This window comes from Cololabis saira, chromosome 18, assembly GCF_033807715.1.
Source record: "Cololabis saira isolate AMF1-May2022 chromosome 18, fColSai1.1, whole genome shotgun sequence".
In the NCBI taxonomy this organism is placed as follows: Eukaryota; Metazoa; Chordata; class Actinopteri; order Beloniformes; family Belonidae; genus Cololabis; species Cololabis saira.
In genome coordinates, this window is record NC_084604.1 from 42,885,017 (window position 1) to 42,897,631 (window position 12,615).

Genomic DNA, 12,615 nt, shown 5'->3' on the forward strand with positions numbered 1-12,615 from the left:
AAATAATATCATGACCTCTCTTTAATCTCCTCTGCAGGTTGAGTGATTGTAACCTCTCAGGGAACATCTGTCCACTTCTGTCCTCAGTTCTCAGCTCTCAGTCCTCCAGTCTGACAGAACTGGACCTGAGTCTCAACGACCTGCAGGATTCTGGACTGAAGAAGCTGTGTCCTGGACTGGAGAGTCCACACTGTCACCTGGAGTCTCTCAGGTCAGAATCCACCAAGTGTTCAACTGGTGACCGTTACAACTGTTTGTTTGGTTGTTTTATTTTATCCCCGTTTGCGGCTCATCTTTCACAGCAGTTTCTCTGGGGTCTCATCAGAATCATCAGCTTAATTACAACATTACAATAATTAAAATACATAAACATACATGCTCACAATTCTTTTGAAAGTCAGGATTTACATTTTCCCATCACACTCTCAGACAAAATATTAAGAAAAATCAAATGAATAGCTCAATTTAAAAAGAATATAAATATTTTCCATTTTTCAACAACACAACAACTTTCTGGACAGTGTGAGATAGAACAAACAATTCTGTGTTGTTCACATTTTAACACCCTCCACCCCCTTCATCAAAACTACACACACAAATTTACAAATTCACAAAATAGATAGAGGAAAAGGAAACAGTGTCAACACAATAAACAGATTAATAGTTCAATCCATAACAGCCCATTTATTTTCCTGAGTAAACAAAAATAACTTGAGCTTCTTCTTAAAGCTCATCATATTATCTAAAGTCCAAAGGTCTGGTGTTTCACTCCACACCACCATCGCTCTGTGATTCTTCTGTTTTAAGTTACTTCTACATGGAGGCAACAGAAAACAACCTGATGTTCGCCTCGACAAATTATTGTGTGTCTGACAAAAACGATAATCTTCTGTAGAGTGTTTCTGGTGTTTTAATCATAACTACTTCATTGATTAAACTCATCAATGAATATTGCCTCCTACATTCTCCAGTTAACCAGGATGGATGGGGATCTATTACTTCCAGTGGTCTGGTAAAGTGGTCAATGACTCAGCCAGCTGCTTTGTTCTGATTTACCTGCAGCCTGGCCAGGTTACGTTTGGTTGTACTTGACCAAATCACGGAGCAATAATCTACATTTGACAAGACTGATGCGCGTATCACCTGTTTAATCAAATCATTAGGCAGAAACTTCCTGCAGTGTTTAATCACAGCTATACCTCGACCCATCTCTGCACTGTTTGGTCAACTTGTCTATTCCAGGACATTTGACTCTCTACAACATCCCCTAATACCTTCACTTCTGTTACTTGCTCTATCACTACATCACCCGTAGTTAAGCATAGCACAGGGTAATTTCTTAATAAATGTTTTGAACCTAAAACAGTACACTTTCTCTTCCCTTGATTCAGAACTCGTTTGTTGCTTATCATCCATTTAAATTAAATTCAATTTTATTTGTATAGCGCCTAATACAACAGAAGTTGTCTCTAGGCGCTTTCCAGAGACCCAGAACATAAACCCCTGAGCAGTTATTACATAAACAATGGCAGGTAAAAACTCCCCTAGTGGGAGAAAAACCTTAAGCCAAACAGTGGCAAGGAAAAACTCCCCTTTAGGAGGGAAGAAACCTGGACCAGGACCTGGATCATAAGGCAGGTAGAAACCTGGACCAGGACCAGGATCATAAGGGGGGACCCTCCTGCCGAAGGCCAGACTGGGGGGTCAGGGACGTCAGCAGCACAGCAGGCATTCACACACATTTGTGTGTTAATTTTAATTCCACTTGTTCAACTAAGGCTCAGACTCCATTGTCTGACAAACATTTTCCACTTCCCTTTGTCAACTGGCACCACACCCACAATTACCATGGGTGTGGCCAAGCTGTCACTCAGTGGCCAGACTGCCAATCAAATCAATAAACTAGAACCAAAAATATGGGAAGTGGTGAAATCATAAATATTCTTTTAACAGAAACATAAATGCTGTTTTGGCTCCTACATTTCCGGCCCCTAATTGTGGCTGTGATTAACAAAACAATTACACTAACTTAAATTTAGTAGGAGTCTAAACCTAAATAATCTTCTTTTTGAAATGATCACTCTCAAATGAGTGATGCTTCCTGCAGCAAGCATGGCTTACTGACAGGCCGTTCTACTGTGCTTGTTTTTGTCTTCAGCAGCACTCTTCTTACGTGCCCCTTTGCATCTGGCAATGGTTTGATAACTCTGGCCATCAACCATGAGCTGCGTGGGGCAGTGTCATCCACGATGAGAACAACATCGTCGGTAGCAAGATTTCTTTTTGAAATATTCCATTTCTGGCATTCCTGCAGCAAGGGAAGATACTCTTTGATCCATCTTCTCCAGAAAAGATCCACCAGGTATTGGATTTGCTTCCATCTTTTCCTGGAGTACAAGTCCTTCTTGTCAAAGAGTCCAGGTGGCATGATTGGTTTTCCTTTAAGCTGAAGCAGATGGTTTGGTGTGAGAGCTTCCAAGTCATTATGATCATCTGACACAGTTGTTATTGGACGGTCATTGAGAATTGCTTCCACTTCACAAAGTGCCGTCTGTAAGCCTTCATCATCCAGTGCTTGCTGCTTCATGACAGAGGTAAGTATATTCTTTACCTGACGAATCAAGCGCTCCCACACTCCTCCATGGTGAGAGCCAGAGGGAGGATTGAAGATCCATCTTATCCCGTCCTGAAGCATGTGTTTTCAATCTTGCTGTGGTTTAGCTCCTGGACAGCTTCTCTGAGTTCGCGCTCTGAGCCAACGTAATTTGTGCCGTTGTCTGACCTCATCTCCACAACTTGACCTCTTCTACAGATAAACCTGCGGATGGCGTTAATACAGGAGTCTGTATCTAACGATGAAGCCATTTCCAGATGTACGGCACGGCTGGATAAACATGTAAATATTACACCATACCTTTTTACATAGCTCCGCCCACGTTTTACTTCGATTGGCCCAAAGTAGTCTGTACCAACAAACGTAAAAGGCGGATGGTCTGGTGTAACACGACTTCGGGGCAGATCAGCCATCTTTTGCTCCCCCACGTTGGCCCTTTGTCGCCGGCAGAACATGCATTTGTTGATTACTTTTCTTGCTGCTGTGTTGGCATGTAGGACCCAATACTTCTGTCTCAGCCGAGAGAGCATATGGCATCTTCCTCCATGACCAACTCGTTCATGAACGTCTCTCAAAATTGTTTTTGCAACATGAGACTCTTTAGCTAGGATGACCGGATGCAAGAGCTCCTGTGGCATTGCTGACTTGCCTATCCTTCCTCCAACCCTTAACAATCCATCCTCCAAGAAAGGATCCAGCCTGAAGATGGTGCTGCTTCTCTCTACATGAGGGTGTCTTTTTTCCAGCGCAGATATTTCTTTTGGGAAAAATTGTCTCTGACTGTACTTGATTATTGCCTTCTCAGCCTGTGTCATGTCTCTGGTCTCTAAGCCTCTGGCCTCTTAATGTCGCTTTAAACTTGTTCAACTGTTGAATAGTTTCTTTGTTGTCGCCATTCTTGAGCCTTTCTGAAAACTATTTTCTTTTGTTTCTCAGTTGTTGTAGGATCTGCCTGATCTTCAGTATCCATGCTGCTGCATTCTTGACATCACTCCACCTTGAGAAGTGTTCCAAAAACATGCTTGTAGGATCCTTTTCTTCTTTCATTGAAATGTGATTGACCACCACTTCCTTTTTAACCTCTGGGTCATCTGAGGCAATGGGACTCAGTTCTTCAGGCAATGCTGGCCACTGATCTTCATCGTTCCACAGAAATTTTGGGCCCTGAATCCACCTCATACACTTCAAGAATGCCTCTGCGGTCATGCCCCGTGAGGAATCATCGGCCGGATTTTGCTTGGAGCTCACGTACCTCCACTGCTGAGTTGATGACAATTCTCTGATCACAGAGACTCGGTTTGCCACAAATGTGTGGAACCTTTTAGTCGTGTTGGCAATGTATTGCAGGACAGATGTGCTGTCGGTCCAGAAGACAGATTCTTTCAGGACAATCTGAAGTTCTGTTCTCAGCATTACATCCATTCTGACTGCAAGGACAGCTGCAGCTAGCTCAAGTCTTGGGATGGTCATTTGCTTAAGCGGGGAGACTCTTGCCTTGCCGATAATGAATGCGACATGAACTTCACCCATGTTGTTTACTTGGTGCAGGTAGGTGACCACACCATACCCAGACTCGCTGGCATCGCTGAAATGGTGCAGCTGTGCAGACTTCAGTATACCAAATCCATTTGGCTTAATGCATCTGTCAACAGAGAAACCAGTGAGTTGGCTCAAGTCTGTGAGCCATCTTCTCCATTGTAGAGCAAAGGCGTTGGGTATCTTTTCATCCCAGCTGCAGTTGGATTTGCACAGCTCTTGGAGTATGTTTCTTGCGGTCAAGATGAAAGGAGCAAGGAATCCTAAAGGGTCGTATACAGAGCAGACTACAGAAAGAATACCTCTTCTGGTGATTGGCTGAGACTTTGTGGCTGTTCTGAATGAAAGTCTGTCGGTCTCTACAGTCCAGTGGACTCCCAGTGCCTTTTCCACAGGTAGGTTCTCACTGTCCAAATCTAAATCCTTAACTTCTTTCCCTCGTTCCTCTGCAGGCAGTGAGGACAGAACAGCACGGCTGTTGCTTACCCACTTGGTCAATCTAAATCCCCCTTCCATGCAGACGTCTCTAAGATCTTTGACCAGAGTTATGGCTTCATTCTCAGTAGAGACAGATGTTAAACAATGATCCACATAGAAGTTTTCCCTGATAGTATTAAGAGCCTTTTCATCGTATTTTCCCAGGTTATCCTCTGCTGTTTTCTTCAGGGCAAAGCTAGCACAACTAGGAGATGAGACTGAACCAAATGAACTGAACTGACTGAACTGGGCTCCGCTGGGCTCCGCTGGCTCCAGCAGGGAGCCAAGCCGAAATCCTCGGCACCCTCCACCTCCTGTCTCCGTCCCGCGGAGTGGCAGTACTCCGTCAGGGAGGATGGAGCGGCGGCTCCGGCGCCGGTGAGCTCGACGCCGCTCAGGGCGGAGAAATCCTGGGCCGTGGTGACCAGAGGCACCAGGCGTCCATCTCCCCCTGCCCCGCCACCTGATCTCCCACTGGGGACCAGGTTCGATGTCCTCAGCATGCAGGATTTCCCGCCGATGGGAGCGCGCCCCGGCTCTCCGCCGGGACCGGTCCATCCAGCTGATCGTGGCTCTCGCCAGCCCAGGAACCGGGATCTGCGGGCCCAGCCTGGCTCGGCCTCTCCGTCTCGGCCAGGAGCAACTGCAGGCCGGCATCACCAACCCCGGGTCCCCTCCCGCCAGAGGCGCAGCTCCAGGCGGACTGCGGAGCAGCGCACCCCACCTGTGCTGGTCCCCGGGACCACGGAGCAGCGCACCCCACCCGTGCCGGTCCCCGGGACCGCGGAGCAACGCACCCCAGCTGTCCTGGTCGTCGGGACCTCGATGGTCCGCCATGTGAGGGTGCAGGGCGGCCGGACCTTCTGCCACCCCGGAGCCCGGGTGAAAGATGTGGAGTCCGCCGCCCTGCGCCTGTGTGATCAGCACAGCTCGGCCTCCACGCTGGTCCTGGAGGCCGGAATCAACGACCTGAGAAATCGGCAGTCGGAGGTCCTGAAGCAGGAATTCAGGGCCATGGTGGATCGCCTGCTGGACACGGGGAAGCGGCTGGTCATTTCCGGGCCGCTTCCCCCGCCGCGCTACGGGGACGTCACCACCAGTCGCCTCCGCCAGCTGCACCGGTGGCTGAAGGGATACTGCCTGGACCAAGGTATCCCATATGTGGACAATTTTATGGCTTTTTTAAACAGACCCCACCTTTTTAAACATGACGGCCTCCACCCAAACCAGGTGGGGTCACGGATTTTATCAGTAAACATTGACCTGACAGTCCAGTCCTGCACCACCACCTCATGACTCACCGCTAACACACAGACACATAGGAGCACATCTCACTCACCCCCACCCACCACATACACCAACACCACACACACCTGTACAGCACCACCACCACCCACCACATACACCAACACCACACACACCTGTACAGCACCACCACCACCCCTGTCACCAGAATCTCTGGACACCCACATTATCAAAACCATAATTTCACACAGAAAAACAAAGCACAGCAATGTTTTTAGATCCAGCTATGTTTTTAATGTTCCATTAAAACGTCATGATGAGCGCGCGTTCGGCACAGACATCAAGATGGCTGTGCTGAACGTGCGCTCTCTTTTAAACAAATCTTTTATTATAAATGACTTGATTTTAGACAGGAAATTGGACTGTATTCTCCTTACAGAGACATGGCTTGGCACAGATGCACCTGTTGTTCTCACTGAGGCCTCCCCACCAGATTTTAACTTTCTATTTTCTACCAGGGGGGACAGGAGAGGGGGCGGAACTGCATCAATAACAAAAATCACTATGTCATCCAATGCAGTTCCTTTTAACAGCTACTCATCATTTGAATATCATGCTTTTGTTTTTAGCAACCCCCCAATTCTTTGCATAACAGTCTACAGACCCCCCCAGTATTCCACCTGTTTTATCAGCCAATTCTCTGAACTTTTATCAATTATTCACACCTCCTACAACAGGATCTTAATAACTGGTGATTTTAATCTGCACTTAGACAACATCTCAGACCCAGTATCTAGAGAATTTTTAAACCTTTTAAACTGTCTAGATTTTAAGCAACATGTCACACAGCCGACCCACAGCAGAGGGCGCACCCTGGACCTGGTCATAACCTACGGCCTGTCCCTGGGTGCGTGCTCTGTTGTGGACCTGGCTGTGTCTGACCATTTCTGCGTGTTTTTTAACATCACCAGTTTTAACCAGCGGGAGGCCCCGGTGAGAACGGTGAGGAAACGTAACCTAACTCCTGAAGTGGCTGCAAATTTTATCCAGATTTTACAGAACACTCCTGCAGAGATTTTACCAGCACCCTGTGATTTTATCGTTGACAATTTTAACAAAATACTCAAAACAACGCTGGACTCAGTGGCTCCGATTTTAACCAAAAGGATTAGCAGAAAACCTACACCCCCATGGAGAACTGAGGAAATAAAGAAACTAAAAAGAAACTGCAGGAGTGCTGAAAGGAGATGGAGGAAATCAAAATTAACCATACACTATGAAATTTTATGCCAACTCCTTAAAAACTACAATAATACTATTAAAAAAGCAAGAACTTCACATTTCAAAAACTTAATTTTAAATAACAAAAACAATTCCAAATTCTTATTCTCCACAATAGATTTTTTAACAAATGGAAACCCTGACAGATCCCATAAAACAGCAACAGACCATTACTGTGAGGATTTTGCAGACCACTTCAGGGGTAAAATTGATGACATTAGATCCAGTCTTTTATCTCAACAGATTTTAACTCTTAACACACCTGGATCAGTGCTTTTACCTGAGGAAACACTGGAGAGTTTTGCCTTGGTTGATGCGGGGACACTTTGTAGAGTTTTCTCCAAGGTAAAGCCCACAACCTGCCTTTTAGACCCCATTCCCACACCGTTTTTTAAAACACTCTATGGGTTCTTTGAGGAACAGCTTTTATATTTGGTCAACTGTTCTCTTCAGACGGGTGTCTTCCCCACCGCCTTTAAAACGGCGGTGGTGAAGCCCCTTCTGAAGAAGAGTGGGTTGGACCCCAATGTTTTAAATAACTACCGGCCTGTATCCAACTTACCGTTTTTAAGTAAAATTTTAGAAAAACTTGTTTTTAATCAAGTGAATGAATTTTTAAACTCAACACACATTTTAGAGGCTCATCAGTCCGGTTTTAGGATGAACCACAGTACAGAGACAGCACTTTTAAAGATTTTAAATGACATCAGGTGCAATTTAGATAACCAAAAACTCACAGTCTTGGTTCTGCTGGATCTAACCGCCGCCTTCGATACAGTAGACCATCACATTTTATTAAACAGACTGAAGCACCTGGTCGGCCTCTATGGTACTGTTCTTAAATGGTTCACGTCCTACCTCACTGATCGTAGTTTCTTCGTAAGTATGGATACATGTTCCTCAGGAATCTATAAGATAAGGTGTGGGGTTCCCCAAGGGTCAATTTTAGGTCCAACTCTTTTTAATCTGTACATGCTGCCCCTTGGGGACGTCATCAGGAGACACGGCATCAGCTTCCACAGCTATGCTGACGATACGCAACTGTACATCGCCGTGTCTCCTGATGACACAGGGCCAATTGATGCCCTTTTTAACTGTATTTTAGACATCAAGTCATGGATGGCAGCAAACTTCCTACAGCTCAACCAGGGCAAAACAGAGGTTTTACTCATCGGTCCTGAAGGCCAGAGAGAGAAACTTTTACCAAAGTTACAGGATTTTAAACCCTCAAAATCAGTTAAAAATCTGGGCGTGATTTTTGACTCTGAGCTCACTTTTATTCCACATATTAAAAACATAACAAAGATCGGTTTTTACCATCTTAAGAACATAGCCGGAGTCCGCCCGTTTCTCTCTCAGGCCAGCACGGAGGTGCTAATGCATGCTTTTATCTCATGTCGTTTAGATTATTGTAACGCCCTGCTCTCTGGTCTTCCCAAAAAGAACATGTACAATCTACAATTACTACAGAACTCAGCCGCACGCGTGCTGACGAGGACCAGAGGGCGGGAGCACATTACACCTGTTTTAAAATCGCTGCATTGGCTCCCTGTGCGCTTCAGGGTTGATTTTAAGGTTCTTTTACTAGTTTTTAAGTGTCTTAATGGTCTTGGGCCTTCTTATTTGTCTGCACTACTTTTACCCTATCAACCCTCACGGACCCTGAGGTCCTCCAGTGCTGGCCTTTTAACCATACCAAAAGTTAGAACTAGGACACACGGGGAGGCGGCATTCAGTTTTTATGGTCCCCGATTGTGGAACAGCCTCCCGGAGAACCTCAGGGCCGCAGAGACTGTTGATGTTTTTAAAAAGAGGCTCAAGACTCATCTCTTTAATCAGGCTTTTAACTGACTCATTTAACTCTTTTACATTTTTTATGCTCACCCTTATTTTTATTGGATCTTACTACTCTGTTTTATAGTTAGTTTATCCTTTTTTATTATCATAATTTATTCTCATTGTTTTATCTTAATGTTTTATCTAAATATTTTAGTCGTTATTTATGGTCTATTTTATACATTTTACTGTCTTAGTCCTTTAGTTTTTAATGTCTTGCTTTTTAGACATACTTTTAGGATTTTACGTTATGTTATACTTTTTAAACTCTATTAGTGTATTTTATCCTGTTTTCTTGTAGCTTTTATCTCCAGTGTTTCCTCATGGGGAGCCTCCATGCTGGGAGTGACTCTGGCCTGCAGGGGGTCGTCCTGGGGATGGTTCTGGCCTGGATGGTGGTGGAGTTCTGCACCACGGCTTCACCGCTGTGGTGTGGACTTCTCTATCCGTCCGGGCCGGGATGGTCTCTGTGGCCCCCCCCCCCCTTCTAGCTGCGGGCTATGAGACCTCCTGGCGTGGACGGCTCCCTGTTACCGTTTCGTCACCTGGATCCTCTGTGCCTAGCCATGTCTGCACCATGTGTCTGCGTGTGTCTATCTGTGTGTGTGCGGGGAGGGGGAGGGGGGGGGGCACTAATACATTTTATGTTTATGTTTTATGAAAAGCACTTTGTGTTACATTTTTTTTGTATGAAAGGTGCTTTAAAAATAAAGTTTGATTTGATTTGATTTGAAATAGGTGAACAGTCATTCTGTACTCTGCCAGCGGTTTGCTTACATCACCATCAGGCCACCAAAGGAAACAAAGGAAGTCGACATCTTCAGGCAGTACTCTGACCTGATGAAACATTCCCTCTATATCGGCCATCATGGCGATGGGCTCCTGTCGAAACCTGAGAAGAACTCCAAGCAGTGTGTTGGATAAATCTGGGCCTTGCAATAGCTCTTTGTTCAAGGATGTGCCCCTGTATGTGGCAGCACAGTCAAAAACCACACGTATGGTCTTCTTCTGCGGATGATACACACCATGGTGTGGTAGGTACCATATCTGTCCATCATCTCTTCTCAGCTGGCTGTCTGGAACCTTTTCAGCATGACCTTTCTGTATGACCCCCTCCATGAAACTTTTATAGTCCTCAAAAAACACCTGATCTTTCTTGAACTTCTTAACAAGGTTAAGGGCACGCTGTTCTGCAATGTGATGGTTATTTGGCATTTTCATACCATCCTTTCGGAAAGGGAGTTGGATGTAGTAGTGTCCATTCTGTAACGTAGCAGAGTCAGAGACTTTCTTGAGAAACTGTTTATCTTCAAATGATAACTCATTTTTCTCACTTTGCCGCTGTTCAGGAAAATCTTGATTGTACTGACGAACAAGCAATTATTCTATCTTAGTGATTGAAATTCTGTTTGCTTTCAGATATGGTGACCACTTTCATCCAAGCAGGGGCTGCTGCTGAGCGGTCCATTTACCACCCATCCAAGTTGTGTCTTTACTGCATAAGGGCCATTCCCTTCACTATTCACAACCCTCCATGGTTCCAGAGCTTTTGGGCAATTCTGTCCAATAAGCAGTCCCACCTCCTTATCAATAGTGTTCAGCTGTACTTCACTGAGGTACGGCCATTTCCTGATGTCATCCTGTGTGGGAATGTTTTCCTTTGTAACAGGAATCTCTGAGTGAGTGTATGCTTCAGGCAACTCCAAGAAGGTGCCATCTTGAAGACTGCACACTTCTAGGCCAGTTACTTTGTAGCTGTTGACAGGTTTCTCCTGCCCCATGGTTTTTAGAAGAATCCCTGTTCTCTGCCCTTGGATATTGAGCTCATTCATCAACTTCTCAGTACAGAATGTTGCAGTACTGCCAGGGTCCAAAAAAGCATATGTACGGGCAACCTTGTTTCCTTTGGCATGTTTAATTTGTACAGGCAGAATGGAAAGAGCGCAATCTTTACCGGCCCCATTATGGTCACTGATTGTCATGGTAACCAGAGCACTACTTAGCTTTTCTTTGGACATCACACCAGATGATTTCACTTCTTGGTGAGAGCCATCCTCTTCAGTCTTGATGTGCAGTAGAGTGGCATGTTTCTTTTGACAGATGGCACATGTGAGCCTTTTTTTGCATTCTCTGCTCATGTGTCCCAAAGTTAAACATCCAAAACATGCACCCTTCGACCTGATAAAATCCACCTTTTCTTTGTGTGGTCTTGCTTTAAATGTTTTACACCACTCCAATGTGTGGTCTCCTGAACAGAATGCACATGGAAAGCAATTCTGTTGTGAGGTCCTTCATTCAGATATGTAACTTTGCTTTTTACAGGTTTATCTGATTGCTGACAAGAAGTATTCTTTTTTACAGGCTCCTCCAATGGCTGTTTGATGGCGGGTGAAGGGTAACTATTGTTCTCCTTCTCTGAGCTTTCAGACACATTAGTTATTGCAGTAGCAAAGCTACTTCTTTTGGTGGGAGGTTTAGTAAACCTTGATCCAGAAGCTTTGTTGGGAGGGTGAGGATCTTGAATGTCGCCAAAGATAGGATCTGAGCTGATCCTAGCCTGTTTTTCAACAAAGTGCACCAAGTCTTTGAAATTTGCTCTCCGATTGTGTCTTTCCTGTATGTCACAAGCAGCCGATCTGAACTTGTCCCTGAGCTTGAAGGGTAGTTTTGAAATAATTATTTTCATGTTGGAGGGCGTGTTCATTTCATCCATGTACTGACCACTTTGTAGTGCATTGTAACATCCTCTCAAAAAAAGTCCATAAGAATGCAAAGCCTTTGCATCTTCAACTTTAATGGCTGGCCAGCTGAGCGCTTTGTCGATGTATGCAGCTGTAATTCTCATGTCATGGCCAAAGTTCTCTAATAGAAGCCTCCTGGCCTCTCTGTATCCCATTGTGGGTGACAGGTGCAGACAACTACGGACCAGGTCCTTTGCCTGTCCACTTGTGAACTGCTCTAAAAAGTACAGTCGGTCTTGGTCGCTATCAGTTTTGCTTTCAATACAATGTTCGAAAGCTTGAACAAAAGACTGATATTGGAGTGGTTCACCAGAGAATGGTGTTATCACTCTGACTGGAAGTAAAGACAATAGTTGCTGCTTCACAATAAGTTCAGAAACCTCATTTTGTCTGGCCAACACATCAACCAGAGTTTTATTTCCATCATGGAGACCAAAAGATGACTGAGTGGCGCCAGCTGTCGTCATCACAGGTTGTTGCTGTAGATGGGTTTTGGGTCTAGCTCCAGCTGATGTAGTGGAGGGGCCCTCTATAGGAGGGATGCTATATTGACTCTGCTCCTCTTTAAGACTATCTTCTATGAATATGGGTGGTGAGGGGTTAAATCTTTCCAAAGTTCTCGGTGGCTTTTTTTGTAGCCGATCCATTTGCTCAACATAAGCATTCATGCCATCAGTTGGAGTCTTCATTATACCAATCCGTGATACTTGAGATGAAGCAGATTCATACTCTTCCAATACCTTTAGTTTTGCATTGGATTCAGCCAAGTCAGCTTCCACTTGCAACCTTTCCTTTTTTGCCTTAAGGCTTGCTTCTTCCTTTTCCATTTGAAGCTTCTTTTCAAGCATCTCTGCACGAACCAGAAAAGCTGCTCTCTCAGCCTCA

The 12,615-nt window shown here is 45.1% G+C and overlaps 2 protein-coding genes across 4 annotated transcripts in view; both read left to right on the forward strand.

Moving 5' to 3' along the window:
• Nucleotides 1-12,615, forward strand: part of LOC133464926 (NACHT, LRR and PYD domains-containing protein 3-like) — a 52,479-nt gene that overhangs the window by 22,824 nt on the left and 17,040 nt on the right. For all 3 annotated transcript variants that reach the window (XM_061747133.1, XM_061747134.1, XM_061747135.1), the window contains one exon: nt 38-211. In XM_061747133.1, the coding sequence (XP_061603117.1) occupies nt 38-211 (174 nt within the window). The remainder of the gene's footprint in view (nt 1-37; nt 212-12,615) is intronic.
• LOC133418538 (uncharacterized) lies at nt 4,656-6,157 on the forward strand. Its single transcript, XM_061707272.1, has 2 exons — nt 4,656-6,000; nt 6,049-6,157. The coding sequence occupies exon 1, from the start codon at nt 5,129-5,131 to the stop codon at nt 5,921-5,923; it is 795 nt and encodes a 264-aa protein (XP_061563256.1). The 5' UTR covers nt 4,656-5,128; the 3' UTR covers nt 5,924-6,000; nt 6,049-6,157.